Source organism: Lissotriton vulgaris, chromosome 5, assembly GCF_964263255.1.
Source record: "Lissotriton vulgaris chromosome 5, aLisVul1.2, whole genome shotgun sequence".
NCBI classification, from domain to species: domain Eukaryota; kingdom Metazoa; phylum Chordata; class Amphibia; order Caudata; family Salamandridae; genus Lissotriton; species Lissotriton vulgaris.
Window position 1 is genome coordinate 1,800,397,896 of NC_141693.1, and position 16,100 is coordinate 1,800,413,995.

Below are 16,100 nucleotides of genomic sequence, written 5' to 3' on the forward strand. Positions count from 1 at the left end.
CATGAGATAGGTGACTCCTCCCTTGGACAACAGTGCGCATGGGCATCGGCTCCATCCTTAGATTGTTTTTTTTCCGCCACTGGGTTTGGATGAAAGTTTCTTTGCTCCGGCCAGGAAAATATTTTCAGCAACTTCGAAGCGCAGAACTTCCACAAACTTCAAGAAACTACATTCGACATCGAAGACCAGGCTTTTCGACATAATTTCCATTCCGGTCATCGAAGTGGGCCGTTAGGCCTATCGACGCCGTGCGGCCTACACCACATGGAAAGAACTCCGTTCAAGAAATGCCAGGCAAAATTCCGAAATAGCGATCAACACGAGGTCTGCAACCTCTGTCTATCGCTGGAACACGACGAGTCGACCTGCACAGCTTGTGCGTCCTTCCGATCGAAGAAAACAATCCGGGATCAGAGGGCCCGTCTACACGAGATGAGGAGATCAGCCCCAGCACAGGAGGATATCATCGATGAAGAGGTTCCCCTCGTTCCCGAAGACTCTCCTGATCTCTGCATCGTATCAGAGGCAGACGACTCCATTCCATCGGGTCAGCGCGTGAGTACTACTGCTCCTGCACCACACACTCTGCTCAAACCGAAGGCTAAGGTCTGCACTCCGCCCAAGGGGCCCAGTCGAGACCGAAAATCCACTTTGACAGCCTTGCCATAGAGCTCGGCTCCGAAGAAAACAAAAAAGCCTTATAGTGCCTCGACACAGAGTAAAATTCTCCCGTCGGCACCGAAACAGACACCTCGGTGCCAAAGCCAAAAGACCCTTTGGTACCAAAGCCAAAAATCGTATCGGTACCGAAACCGAAAGAAGCACCAGCTCCGAAGCCGTCCACTTCTACATCTGCGCCGAAAACAAAAAAGCCTGATTCCGAGGTAAACAAATCCTCGAACATGCCTATGAAGCAGAAAACGACTCCTTCGGCACCAAAAACTATGCCACGGGACGTTACAACACCTCCCAACGCTAAAGAAAGGCCACAACCTCGGCCGGAGCAGAAAAAAATCTAAGCCCAGGAAGGTTGTAGAAAAGGAGGAACTTTTTACACCAGATCCTCAACAAAAGAGATCTATATAGACCCAAGGACAGGACGTGTGGATACTACACCTCAAAAGAAGAGACCAGCAGATACACCACCCACACCTGTGGTGCCTGCAAAGAAGGACTGCAACATCTCCTATGCACCCTTCCTCTCCTACACCTTCTTCCTCCTTCTCCTGTACCTCCTCACACATCACCTCAGATATCTCCTACACATTCTCCAGTATAATCACATTCCTCACAGCAAAATGATGATGAATACAACTTGGAGGGAGGGGTCAATGAGGAAGAGCCTAGCTCATATCACACAGATGAGGAATTGTGGGATTTTTCAAACCCCAAAGAGGTATATATATATATATATATATATATATATATATATATATATATATATATATATATATATATATATATATATATATATATATATATATAATGACCCACAGGGTATGCATGACATTAGAGAACCACGCTCCTACCCATCAAAGCCTTCCCCTCCAGAAGACCCAATTAGTTTTAGTCATCTGCTAAACAGAGCTGCTATTTACCTCTGAGTACCTATGCATTCTGATGATCTTGAGGAGGATTTTCTCTTAGATACCTTTGAGCACTCTCAGAGGACTGCTTAATTCTTCCAATGATTAAGGGAGTGGATAAGCATGCTCCAGAAGTATTTAAGGATCCTGTACGCACAAGAATATTAAACCCTAGAATTGAAAAGAAATGTAGACCAGCACCCACAGACCCAGTCTATATTAAAGGACACCTACCACTAGATTCATTAGTGATGTCCAATGCTAGGAAGAGGGCAAATTCTCAGACCTCCTGGAGAAGCGCCCCCACCTGATAAAGAATCAAAGGTTATTGATGCATCAGGGAAAAGGGTAAAAAAACATGTGGCGTATAGCAAATACACAAGCCCTACTTTCTCGCTATGATAGGGCTCACTATGATCAATTAGAAAAACGAATTCAACATCTACCAGATCAGTATAAGGATCAAGCAACTGACCTTATACAAGAAGGCAAGTTAATATCTAATGCCTCAATAAAATGTGCACTAGATGCCGCTGACAGCATCTAGAGCTGTAAATACTAGTGTCCTACTTAGGAGACATGTGTGGCTACGCATTTCAGGGTTTTAAACCAGTCTTTCAATCAGGACCATTTATTTGGTCCTTAAGTAGATACCATACTAGAAAAAATTAAGAGACACCGACACTGCCAAGTCTATGCGAGCTTTACAGTATTCAACAAACAGGCTTCTTTCGTCGCTCCTCCTACAGTGGAGGTTCCAAACCGACTGGAGCAGACACTACAACATCTTTTAAATCCCAAACATCCTCCACCAAGGGATACTTTAGATGAGGATATAGAGGAAACAATAACAAAGGAAGATGTCGCTGGACCACCAATCACCAGTCTTCCACCAACCAACCACCGGTCTTCCACAACCAAACCATGACTTCCCTCTGCTCCCCCGGCAGCATACCACTCCTGAAGGGTGGAGATTAGTTCCAACCTGTCTTGAACTCCATTACAACAGACAAGTGGGTAAGACAGATTATCCAACATGGCTACTTCCTAGAACTTGCAGCAACCCCTCCAAACATACCTCCAAGACAGCATCCAATGTCTACAGACCATCTAACTCTGCTTCGGCAAGAAGTGCTAGCACTTCTACAGAAGGATGCAATTCAGATAGTTCCTTTTAGAACAACAGGAAATGGGGGTTTACTCACTGTATTTTCTAATTCCCAAGGACAGAACACTGAGGGCAAATCTGGACCTCAGGCCCCTCAACCATTACATACAATCAGAACCATTACATACAATCAGATCACTTCCATATGATCACTCTACAAGTGCTTCCACTGCTACAACAGGGCGACTTCCTTACGACACTAGATCTAAAGGATGCCTTCTTCCATATCCCCATACATCCTGCTCACAAAGTATCGAAGGTTTGTACTAGAAGGACAACATTATCAGTTCAAAGTCCTTCAATTCGAGGTAACAACGGCACCAAGAGTATTCACAAAGTGCCTAGCAGTAGTAGCAGTACATCTCAGAAGACAACAGATACATGTCTTCCCTTATCTAGACGACTGGCTCATAAAGGCAAAATCGTTCAATCAGTGTGCTCAGCACACACCACAAACAATTCAAACATTGCACGACTTAGGGTTCACAATAAATTACGCCAAGTCGCACCTAGAGGCTTCGCACATACATCACTATCTAGGAGCTACACTAAATACGTCTACAGCTCTAGCGTATCCCAGTCCAGCCAGGGTACAGAGCATTCAGGCTTTAGTCGCCATGTTTCAACACCAGCAGTCTCTGCAAGCCAGGGTGTTCATGAGACTAATAGGCATCTTGCATCTTCATAGTACCATACGCAAGACTGCAGATGCGTCCCCTGCAAGAGTGCCTAGCACAACAGTGGAACCAAGCTCCAGGTCAACTAAATGATCTGGTGTTGGTAGACAGCCGCACATATCGCTCTCTGTAATGGTGGAACACCAAAAACCTGACAAAAGGGCGGCCGTTCCTAGAGCATGTTCCACAAGTAGTGCTTACAACAGACTCATCCCTCACAGGGTGGGGAGCCCATCTCTTACATCACACAACTCCTGGCCAATGGACCATTCAACAGAAACTCTTCCATATGAACCACCTAGAACTACTAGCAATATTCCTAGCACTCAAGACTTTTCAACTTCAAGTACAAAACAAAGCTGTTCTAATCCGGACGGACAATATGACAGCTATGTACTACATACAAAAACAGGGGGAGACACACTCTCTGCAACTGTCCCAACTTGCACAGAACATTTGGAGATGGGCCGTTCCTCAAAACATACATCTGCTAGCGGAACACCTTCCAGGGGGTCCACAATCAGATAGCAGATCTGTTAAGTCGACAGGCACAACAGATTCACGAATGGGAACTGCATCCACAAGTTCTTCAGCCATTCTGCAAGAGTTGGGGGCATCCACGCATAGATCTGTTTGCCACCCAAGAAAACACAAAATGCCCAGCCTTCGCCGCCAGGTTCCCACATCCACGGTCCGAATGCAATGCGATATGGATGAACTGGTCAGGCAGATTTGTGTACACTTTTCCGCCTCTCCCACTCATTCCATTAGTAGTGCGCAAGCTCAGACAACAGTCTCTCACACTGATACTGGCAGCTCCCACATGGGCACGCCAACCGTGGTTCACCACACTACTAGAACTTTCTCTAGCTCTGCACCAAAATCTTCGCCTCACACCACCCCTGCTCACACAGAACAATGGAGAAATCAGACACCCAGATCCTAACCAGCTGAATTTGGCGATCTGGCTCCTGAAGTCTTAGAGATTGGTTATCTAAACCTACCACCAGACTGTATGAACATCATTAAAGAGGCTAGGAAACACACTACTAGAGCGTGTTATGCCGCTAAATGGAAGAGATTTGCAATCTATTGCAAAAATAATCACGTTGATCCCCTGGATGTATCCATCCAGAATATCATTTGTTATCTGTTACATCTAAAAAGGTCTAATTTGGCATATTCTTCCATACGCCTGAATCTTGCAGCAATTGCAGGATACCTACAAAACGGATAACATCGGTCTCTATTTAGAGTACCAGCAATCAAAGCATTCATGGAGGGATTAAAGAGCATAATCCCACCAAGGTTACCACCTGCTCCTGTATGGAACTTAAATGTTGTACCCACAAGGCTCATGGGACCCCCGTTCGAGCCTTTACATAAATGTGAACTGCAATTTCTAACATGGAAAACTGCTTTCCTTGTTGCCATTACCTCTCTTAGGAGGGTAAGTGAAATACAAGCTTTCATAATACAAGAACCATTTTTTCAAATAAATCCTAACAAAGTGGTTCTTGGATCCAATCCCAAATTTCTTCCAAAGGTTATCACTTCTTTTCACATAAATCAATCCGTCGAGTTACCTGTGTTTTTCCAAAACCCAGACTCTGTGGCAGAAAGAGCAATACACACATTAGATGTTAAGAGAGCTCTTTTATACTACATAGATGGAACTAAATCCTTTAGGAAGACCAAACAACTGTTTGTAGCTTTCTCTCCTCATAAAGGCAACCCCATCTCTAAAGGTGGGATTGCAAGGTGGATTGTAAAGTGTATACAAATATGTTAAGCTAAAGCAAAACGTACATTAACAGTTCCTCCTAGGGTGCATTCCACTCGCAAACTAGGAGCCTCTTTGGCTTTCTTAGGAAACATACCAATAGAGGACATATGCAAGGCAGCTACATGGTCTACACCACACACTTTCACTAAACACTATTGTGTTGATGTCTAAGCCAAGCAGCAAGCTGCAGTGGGCCAAGCTGTCCTTAAACTCCATTTCAAACAACTGCAACGGATACAGGTGACAACCGCTAAGGGGAGACACTGCTGCACAATCAATGCTAAGGTGTACAATCTGAAGCTCATATGCCTCGAACGGAATATGCTACTTACCAGTATGCATCTGTTCTTGGTATGTAGAGCTGCAGAGTTGTACACGCCCTCCCGCCTCCCAGGGACTTGTATCCGTTTCAGTTTTCCTCATCTTACTTAGATGCACACGCATGGACATCGCTTTCTTACTGTATCTCTACTAACTCCATTTCCCATCATGGCGAAAAACAATCTAAGGATGGAGCCGATGCCCATGTGCACTGTTGTCCAAGGGAGGAGTCCCCTTTCTCATGACTACAAAGACTTCTTCCAAGACTACAACAACCTGCAATCGTCCGAGCCCAACACCTGGTGGCAGTCTAATGCTAAGGTGTTTAAAGCTCTGCAGCTCTACATGGCCAGAACGGATGCAAACTGGTAAGTAGCATATTCCTTTAATTTCGATCAGTTTCTGTTACACTGTTGTTTAAATGGTTTCATGTATGTTGGGATATGCCACTTTTGTAATTTATAGTTGTAGGAGGTCAGACAGCGGGGAAGTCATAATTATACTGAGTTTCTTTGGAGTCTGCAAAAGACAAGTTGTAAAGCAGCTATGAGAGATTGAAGTTAGATCATGCTTACTTGGTAAAGGACTATGGACCTATTAATGTGAGACACTCCATCCTGATTGTAGTGTCTTTTAATTCTTTCTGTCACCAGAAGTTCAAAACTCTAATTGCTTTCAGTCGCGGTTCGGGGTGTTATTGCACGTGGGGGTGGTATAAAATGATTATAAAGCATACCTGACCGGCCTCCCCTCCTGAACAGGCTTGCTCCCTCCCCTCCTGTAAGCCAGTCACAACGCTGCAATGGCAGCGTTGTGATTGCTGCGGAGTCCCGAACAGCACCCAGCCGGGCACCTGTAGGGAGGCCATTTTCTCCATGTAGGCTGCATGCAGCTGCTTACATAGAGAAAATGTAGTGCGCACATAACTGCTTTGGTCTGCCCCAGGGACAACCAAACAGTCAGGTACTCAGAGTGGTGTAAGCCACTCTGACCCGACTCGCCCCCAACCAGGCATATCCTCCTGCCCCCAACCAGGCATATCCTCCTGCCCCCAACCAGGCATATCCTCCTGCCCCCAACCAGGCATATCCTCCTGCCCCCAACCAGGCATATCCTCCTGCCCCCAACCAGGCATATCCTCCTGCCCCCAACCAGGCATATCCTCCTGCTCCCAACCAGGCATATCCTCCTGCTCCCAACCAGGCATATCCTCCTGCTCCCAACCAGGCATATCCTCCTGCCCCCAACCAGGCATATCCTCCTGCCCCCAATCAGGCATACCCCTGCCTTCTGCTTTCTCACAGCGCGAGAAGCAGAACATAAAATGTTATTTAAAATACCATTTTATTTTCTGCTTCTCTCACTGCGAGAAAGCAGTGGCGCAGCGCTCCTCCACACTAATGGAGGAGCCCCCCCCCTGATCACATTGCAAACTGATGAACTGACGCTGCCAGTAAGGCAGGATCAGCATGCGAACTCCTTTAGCTCCACTTTCATTTCCTCTTTTTATGAACAGCCTTCCACATTCCAGGTCATTTTTATGACCGTAAATGAACACAGTTTCAAGATAAAGTTTGTTACCTTTTGGTATCCCACAGACTTCTTTCAGGTTGATTTTTTTGATCATGCAGCTTGAGTGAAGGCTGGAAGAGGATTGTCAGTTAAAAAAAAAGTAGTGGCTTTGGACATTTAACAGGCCGTGGCTTCTGGCAGTGGTGTCTGAGCCGTGACACTAATTACAAAGGTCTGATGTTGGATTGATGGTGCTGTTCTAATTGACAGGTGGTATGCAGGCTCTGGGAAAGCATCTAACTAGCTCCAGCCCAAGACTTGTACAGAACTGCCTGTGGACCTTGAGAAATCTTTCTGATGTGGCCACCAAGCAGGTGAGGTCATTTCTCTACTATTTAAATGATGAATGTTCATAATGCAATATGTTGCACAACCGCCCTAAAGAATTTTTTTGCCTTCTACTAGCGGGCTGTCTGAGCAATGCTCATGTTAAAGACCTAGGGAAATCTAAAAGCTGGGATTCCTTAACACTTTGTTCTTTATCGTCCTTTTTCCCGTACTTATTTAGGAGGGCCTAGACAATGTTCTGAAAATCCTAGTCAGCCAGCTGAGCTCTGATGACGTCAATGTACTCACTTGTGCCACTGGTACACTCTCCAACCTGACCTGCAACAACAGTAAGAACAAGACCCTGGTGACTCAAAGCAATGGCGTGGAAGCCCTGATCCATACCATCTTGAGAGCAAGTGACAAGGAGGACATCACAGAGCCCGCTGTCTGCGCATTGCGGCACCTTACCAGCCGACACCCGGAGGCAGAGGTTGCTCAGAACTCTGTGCGTCTGCACTATGGCATCCCTGCCATAGTCAAGCTGTTGAACCAACCATATCAGTGGCCGCTAGTGAAGGTAAATGCTGAAAGAGCTATTGTACCTAGTTGTTTAACGTCCTGACATGCAGCACTTGCCACAATGTCCTTTCATTGACCTATATAACTGGAATTCTTTGCCCCTTGATCTTCGCCTTGCCTCTGACCTAATTTCGTAAAAGGTTAAACTTGGCTATTTCCCCTGTAAGGGGGATGATTGGAGCACTTTATAAATACAGTAAATAAATAGATTTGTGTTTTGATTGAAGGTGATGCCTTCAGCAGCATAGGCCAAATTGGAGGTTGCTGTTTTTTCAGGCGTTGCTCATTTCAGCATTGCAATGCACTGGTTAAGTGAACGGACTATCCATCGCTCTTCTGTTAAGACGTTATTAAGGGAATTCAAAGTCCTTTGTTTCTAGCAAGAAACATTTCATATAAACGAAGTTCATACACCAGATTATGCAAATCTTTACTGCAGTGTTTAATTTCTCTCCTTGTAATATTTTAGGCTACTATTGGTCTGATACGCAATCTAGCACTGTGCCCTGCCAATCACGCCCCTCTCCAAGAGGCTGGTGTTATCCCACGCCTTATCCAGCTGCTGGTAAAAGCTCACCAAGATGCTCAGCGACACGCCGCTGCCGGCACACAACAAACTCACACGGTAAGTGTTGAATCTTGCTAGGGTGGGGTAGGTGGATAACATAATGTACAGGAAACGCCTTGTGTGCAGCATTGAAAGGACTGCATGTGCTTCCTTCCTCCTGAGGAAATGAGAACTTTGACTATGTCGGTATGCAAGCCTCCTGCTAGTGTGGTAGCTGTGCATAGGGGCGGAGTAGGAGAGGGCGAGATTTCTGGGGTAAAAAACACTTACAGATAGTTTTTACTGTGAACTTTGTGGAAAGTGCCAGCACGTGTAACCAGGAAAACAAAGCGAAACTAGCTGGCCTTTAAAAAGTCTGCTGATCAGATCACAAAAACATGGTCTGGCCAAGCTGTTCGTGGGAGCAGGGCCTTTTCCAGTTTTGAGATCCTTATACATGCATGTTTTGAGAAACACCTTTTCAGAGGAAGAAAGGAAAGTGAGGGTATAGTCTAAAGGAAAATCTCTTAAAGGGCCAGATTTTGTGTTATTCACAAGTTGTATGCATATCACAGCATTCATATAATAATCCCCAAAGTAAAATATTATGACAGGCTTGTCAGGACATTAGTTTGCTTAGATAGATGTGTAGCAAAACTACTAGTGTGTTGCATGTTGAATATTCTGTCCATAAAATCAAGCCACTGAAATTGACTGGAAATATCTAGTAGTCATTACTGAAAGATGTAAGATGGTAAAAGCTTTTGCATGGTGATTGAATATTTTAGTATTTTCATAATGTGAACATACTATATGCTTCCCCTTCGGAGTGAAGTTTTGTGATTATTTGTATAGGGACATAAATTGCTATTTGTTCCCAGGAAGCCTATGCTGTGGGTGATTTAGTCACTTCTGCTACATCTGCCTTCTTCAAGGTGGCATACTTGGTTCATGGGTGGCTCTGAACAGAGTGACGTTACCCTGCAGCCTCCTTCTTCAAGCTTACATTACCTAATGTGTTAAGTGTGGCACACTGGAGACTGTGATAAAACATTATCTGACAGCTGGTGTCTGCTAGTGATGGTTGATGCTTTGGATGTTTGCGAACGTGCACTCCTCTGTGATTACGTTTTCTTCCAAGGATGTGCAGAGGAAGAGCCACTTTGTAATTGATTAGCATTTTTATTCTTCCTTCATCCCATCTGTAGATAAAGGGGCCGATTGTGATATCTGATGGACCAGAGTCCGTCCGGCATCGTTCTGGAACTGAACGACCTCCAGTTGTCGGTTCCAGGCCAGGAATTAGGATGTGACCGAACCCTGAACGGAGTGCATGCTTCCATAGCAAAATGCTACGGTGCAGTTAATTCCTGCACCCCCAAGGTGCCTGCCACCAGATGTGGGAATCAATAGGGGGGGCCCGTAGATGTTCCGTAGGCTGCCATTAGGTGTCCTTGCACCCATGGAGGCCCTTCAGGAGGCCCCCACTGCCTATTTGTGCCAGAAAGGTGGGCACAAAAAAGCAGCGGAAAACTACCATTGTAATCCCTCGGCCAGAAAGAGCTGGCCGGGGTATTACTGTGGGCCTTCCAACAAGCCCGTTGTAAGCCGCTCGGAAGACTGATTCAGATTCCCTTCCGACCTATCCTTTGAAATTGCTTCGGTCAGAAAGGAATCCGAATCTGTGATTACGATGCGGCAGGAGGGCTCTAACCGACGGTCGAAGCCCTTTCTGCCTGCATCTTAATCGGGGCCCATAGTGTTTTAGGGGTGTGGAATATAATAGAATATCAACTTGTCCATGAAACGGGTTGCTTCATAAATCTACTTGCCCTGTAATAAAATCCACTTGTCCCTTTGGTGTCATACAGTGCGGCAAAAAGTTATGGCAGCAATCTCATTCTATAAGAGCTCTGATAATAGCCTTTCTGATTATGACAGCGCTCCTACTACAGTAGGGCTTGAATACTAGTATTTCCCTTATTTTGCCACCTTTCCACAGATCTACATACTGGGACTGGAGGTAGCGGTAAGCAATAGTTCCCTATGGTTGGAATTTCCTTTGGAGCCTGTGCAAACCTATTAACTTGGATGCTTATTACGTTTTCATCAGCTCGTCTCTGATATTTTCCCATACAGAGAAAGGTTGGAAATGTACTCCTGGCCAGTGCAGAAGTAAAACGTCTTCCAGGGTTTGGAGAAAATGTAGTTGGTTGAAATGTTAACTTTCTACCACTCAACAGATTTTCACATGAGCAAATCTACACGTGCAGATTTGCTTGTGCTAAAATGCAGCTCACAGATATTTTCTAGGAGTGCGATTTCATTACATACTTCAGTAAGTTCTTGTGAATTAATGACAGCTGCAAATTTGCACTAATGCAAGAACATATAACATGGGTGCCTTTTGTGACTGTCTTTAAGAATTGGGCCCATATTTAGGTCTGGCATTAACCAAGACCTTTTTGTTTTTAATAAAGTAACTCTTTACTGGCTGGCTTCACTGTGAGTGACCACATTCTGCTCTCGCAAGGAGCATATCTGCAGCAAATTAGTTTTGTTCGGTGCCAGAAACCACTATGGTAATGTGTAGGTTTTGAGACCAAAAATATTTTTGCTTCTGCCAGTGTCTGTTTTAACCCTTTGAATGCTCATGACGGAACGGTTCCGTCATGAGCATCGGTCGAGCTGTGCTCATGACGGAACCGTTCCGTCATGACCACACCCATTTGCATGGGGCTCGGCACCGGGGGTAAATCGGGGCCGAACGGATGAGGATAATGATGAGGGCCCGGCAGCTCCCACAACAATGTTTCACAAAAACCATGTCTAAACATGCCATGCATTGACAAAACCCAAAGGCTCACAACCAATCTCCTACCTATTGGCTTTGCCAATGCGTGTTTCCTATAAGTTTGTTGAAACTTCCTAGACTGATTTTTCAATTATGAATATGTTTTGGAAATACTAGCATTCATCAACACCTTTGACTAAACACTTCAAAGAAATGGTAGCTAAAAATCTCACAATAGTTTAGACTTTTTTTTCCCCCAGTTGCCTTTATGAAGATTTTATTTTAAAAACAAAGTATCATGAATCTTGCTTTCAAGCTTTTTAATATATTTGCCTCTATTTTGAGGGCGGGCATCCTGGACGTATTTTACATAGCCTCCGCATCATGTTAAAATTTGCTAACGTTTGTACTCATTTTTATACTGGAACCACGGTCAGTGCAGTCTGAACTTAAAACATTTCCTTGGAGCGCTCACCCTAATAATAAAGGCTTTGAATTAATGAACCTTGAATACAAGTTCGAACAACATTAACCTATGGACACAAATATTACCTTCACTGCTGATGGTGCCCTTCCCTGATCCGTAATTTGGTACTCTAATCTTGCAGCCAAAGGGTCTGTGCTGCAGGGGGTTGGGCCTACTTGTCCCAAGGACAAAATAAATATGAGAACATGTTTTCCTTGACCCCAAGGAATATGTCCTGGGCATCGGGCTATAGGAATTCCACACCCCTGTGTTTTCAGTGGCAGCATTAGCTTATCTGTCTGAGGAATAGGATGTGGTGTTGTAGGTCTGTTATGATTGGCCCTTCCTATTGAGCCTTTATAAACTGTTTGTGAAGTTGGTCCTTAAACACGGTCTTAAAACAAGGTCTTTCTATGACTTTGAGACTCTTGATTAATTAGTATTGTTTATTGCCTTTTCTTAATATAGGATGGTGTTAAAATGGAAGAGATAGTGGAAGGATGCACAGGAGCCCTCCACATTCTTGCACGTGACCCAATGAACAGAATGGACATTCACAGGCATAACACCATTCCTCTGTTTGTACAGGTAAGACCAGGCCCCATTTGCTACACAATGTAGTGTCCTGTTTCATCACGGTTGATGCTTTGAAGTGGCAATAACTGAGCAATCTTTGCTTGCCACCTGGAAGGTTTGTTCATGCTGTTGCTGGGAATCATTGCATCAGTCCCATTTGAAGACCAAAGGTTTTGTCACGCCTATGCTGCATCACTATTCTGACCTTCTAGTAGTGCTAGAGGGCACAGCTGATCACATCTTTCAGGCCTACATGCTTTAGTACTGTGGGACAATTCAAATTTGTCGTGTAGTTTCGGTCACCTGTAATCATGCATTCAGTGTATAGCATGCCTTAGCATCAGTCAAAATACTACCCTAGTTTCATTGTGTCTCAGTCTTTCACTATTTAATAGTATATCTTTGCTTATTTTCTGTTCTTTTGGGAGTTATACATTGGTTCTCCTACAAGCTCTACTAGAGGTCTAATCTGTTACCTAATGAAGCAGAGTTTTTGATTTTGCTCAAGTAGTGTCAGTCTCTGGGTAAAACTCAATCATGCTTGGAAAAGCAAGATTGAGTCCACAATTGGCTCACACTACTGCACTTTAATTTCAGTCCCAAAGTTTAATGTAGCTGCTTTCCAGTTTCAAACTAATGCTGCTGCCACAAGCGCAGAAACGTAAATAATTCCGAAATGCGTAGCTCGCAATAGATCCCAGTCAAATAGATCAGTGGTCCTCGAGTTGGCATACAACTTCTTTATGGATTAATTACTTGTGTTTCTTTTAAACAGTCGGTGGGTTTCCTTTCCTGAAGTTCTTTGGGGCAACAATTCATCCTTCAAAGTGTAATCCTATAAGATAATATATTTCTGCTAACATAATTTTATCAGCTGGGTTAAAAGTTTCTGAAGCATTGGTCTGGTCTTGTGTATCAGTTTTTAATACAGCTTAAACACTGCATGGTGCTAGTATTTGGTAGGAAGAAGAGACCAAATTCTGAAACCATGCACTCCAGGTTAGTTTAGGTTTATATTAACAATGTGTGGTTTTATTGCAGTGATTTTAGATCTTTGTCAAACCATCTAGAAGTCTCATTTACGTTATCAACTGCAGCTTCGGTCAACAGAAATGCCTAAATGTATAGATTTTTATTAAAATCACGCAAAATAAGAATTTTAATATATTGACCCAGTTTTCGTTGCAAATCTTTTCTGTAGCTACTGTACTCCCCAGTGGAGAACATCCAGCGTGTGGCTGCTGGGGTCCTATGTGAACTGGCTCAGGATAAGGAGTTGGCTGACGCAATTGACGCCGAAGGAGCCTCTGCCCCGCTCATGGAACTGCTGCACTCCAGGAATGAAGGCACAGGTGAGCTGCAGACATCCTGCCATGCTGCGATGGAAATGACAGTAACTCACGCAAGCCGTTTTGAATCTTAGCGGTGGAAATTACATTTGACCAATCACCAACAAAACGGACCCTATCAAACAATGGTTCTTCTAGTCCAAAAGTTGTTCTTCACAGAACCGGTCTAAGGTCACCCTGTTATAGAATGCGCCACATTGTACAAACCATAGCGATTAGTGGTATAAAATGGGAGTAATGCCACTTATTGGTGGTGGGCGTAAGTATTGTTTGAGGGCTACTAGATGTAAGACATTTAGATTACAAACCATGCTTGTCACTGAAAATGACAGCGTCTCAGACGTGGTGACATTGTTTCTTTCCTCTGTGATTTTTATTTTTGTGTCTGTTCTCCCACTACATGATCAGTCATGATAATTACTTACCACAGACTAAAGTATTGAAACATTCATTCAGTTAATGACTGCTTTTCACTGACCAATCACGATTCGCCTTATTTGTGTCCACAGCCACCTATGCAGCAGCTGTCTTGTTCCGTATCTCTGAGGATAAAAATCCAGACTACAGGAAGCGTGTGTCTGTGGAACTGACCAATGCCATCCTGAGACAGGACCCTGCAGCGTGGGAAGCTGTAAGTGATTTGGCCATGTCGCTCCGGCAAATGGTTGATGGTGTGACTGTCGAATTAGCAGAGCAGAGTTCTAACACGAGCTTCACATTTTGTTTCAGGTCCTGCGAAAGGCCTGATCTTCATGTGCCATAGTTTCACATTTATAAACATTGCTAGCATTTTGAATAGAACTGTTTAACTATAAAACTTTATATAACTCTATATAAATTGGAAGATAAAATTGTATATGCATGTTTGAGATAAAAGGCAAATAATCCAGAGATTACACCCTGGCATGCAGTGCATCTTTTATCCATGTGTTAAGACTCCTTACTCTATGTAGCACTTTTGGTCTCGCCTAACAGACCGGCAAAAGACTTTAGTGGCTGCACCAAAAAGTACTAGACTTTGAGCTCGCCCATTACTTGCCATTGGGTTGGTTTTGTAGTCCTCATATCTTTGCTTCTAATCTGATGGCTTGGCATCCTCTTCTGGTATTTGTCCCTTACCTTGATGAGTATAGGCTATTTACCATCCTTTTGACTTCTTTCTTTCAATTGGTGACAGATAGTAAATTACTTTTTTCTTTTTAATCAAACACTAAATGATTCCACGTGTGTTCTTACTCTCTCTCCTGTGCTGCTTTCCTACCACTCAAATACCAGCCCCACCCCTCTGGCTAATCCTCCACCCACTCCTCCAATGCGCCCCTACTGCTCGTGGTTCTTCAAAAAAAGATCTATACAATTTCATTCTGTAGGTGCCTGCATGTATATGGGGATTTTTCTTTCCTTTGCAAACAAGGCAAGTTGTTTTAGTTTTACCAGTGTTTGGCCTCACTGGAGCCTGTTGTCAGTAAACGTGTTTTTAAATCGTACTAACTAGAATGTACGCAATTTACATACCACACAGTTTACTTGAAAAAGAAAGTTGCCAATATGTGCTGTATTTTTGTACATAGCTCCCTGCTTCTATAGAAATGGAATATTGCCTCTTGGATGCAATACTCCTGCATTGGAATATTTATAGCTTCACATGCTCTTCTCGTTTTCTCCAGCATTAGCCTAGTATTTATCAAATATATATTTTTTTTACTTTAAAACAACCCGAATAGTTCTTAGGAAGTCGGTGAAGAAACGTGTCTTTAATCTTTATGGCTGCCATTTTATAATGTTTCACCACCCTTTTTGTTGCGCTTTGTTTTCACAAGAGCTGGTAAAAAGTTAAACCTCTTGCATGATTTATTTCCCCCTTAAATGTCTGTTTTGGTTCTATATTCTAAGGAGCATAGTATGTCTATAATGAACATTTCAAAGATTATCATTAACCTTTATCTAAAAAAAGAAAATACACACTAAATTCTGTGTGACTAATAATTGTGGAAGTTCTATATAAGGATGATGAGGTAGGATTCCCTTAGGAAAGTATTTGCACACTGCATGCACACAATGGTTAACTTGGGTCACCCCCACCTCTGGTAAGGAGGATATACAGTAAAAAATAACGAATATGTAGAATTAGCAACTTAATTTTTAAAACGAGTAATGCCAGAAATGCAAAGTTTCTTTAAAAGACCGAACAAAGGCACTAAATAGTTACCTTTACTGCTGATCACTTTCTTTGTGCCTTTCTTCGGTTTACCTTAATTTCCGGGTTCCTATAAAAAATACACAGCTGCCCTTTGTACTGTTATTTTGATCCCACTTCCCCCCCCCCCCCCCCTCCCCCCGCCCACCTTAGTCTGGTTCTTGAGAATCCTCTGCCTCTTCCCCAATGCCCTCCATCTTCCACTGATGCAG

At 43.7% G+C, this 16,100-nt stretch overlaps 1 protein-coding gene across 1 annotated transcript in view; it reads left to right on the forward strand.

The window, feature by feature from the left end:
* The window catches only part of JUP (junction plakoglobin), a 189,532-nt gene that overhangs the window by 138,407 nt on the left and 35,025 nt on the right, over positions 1-16,100 (forward strand). The window contains exons 7-12 of the mRNA XM_086924160.1: positions 7,321-7,424; positions 7,619-7,957; positions 8,429-8,584; positions 12,235-12,354; positions 13,544-13,694; positions 14,201-14,322. Coding sequence (XP_086780286.1) covers positions 7,321-7,424; positions 7,619-7,957; positions 8,429-8,584; positions 12,235-12,354; positions 13,544-13,694; positions 14,201-14,322 — 992 coding nt within the window. The remainder of the gene's footprint in view (positions 1-7,320; positions 7,425-7,618; positions 7,958-8,428; positions 8,585-12,234; positions 12,355-13,543; positions 13,695-14,200; positions 14,323-16,100) is intronic.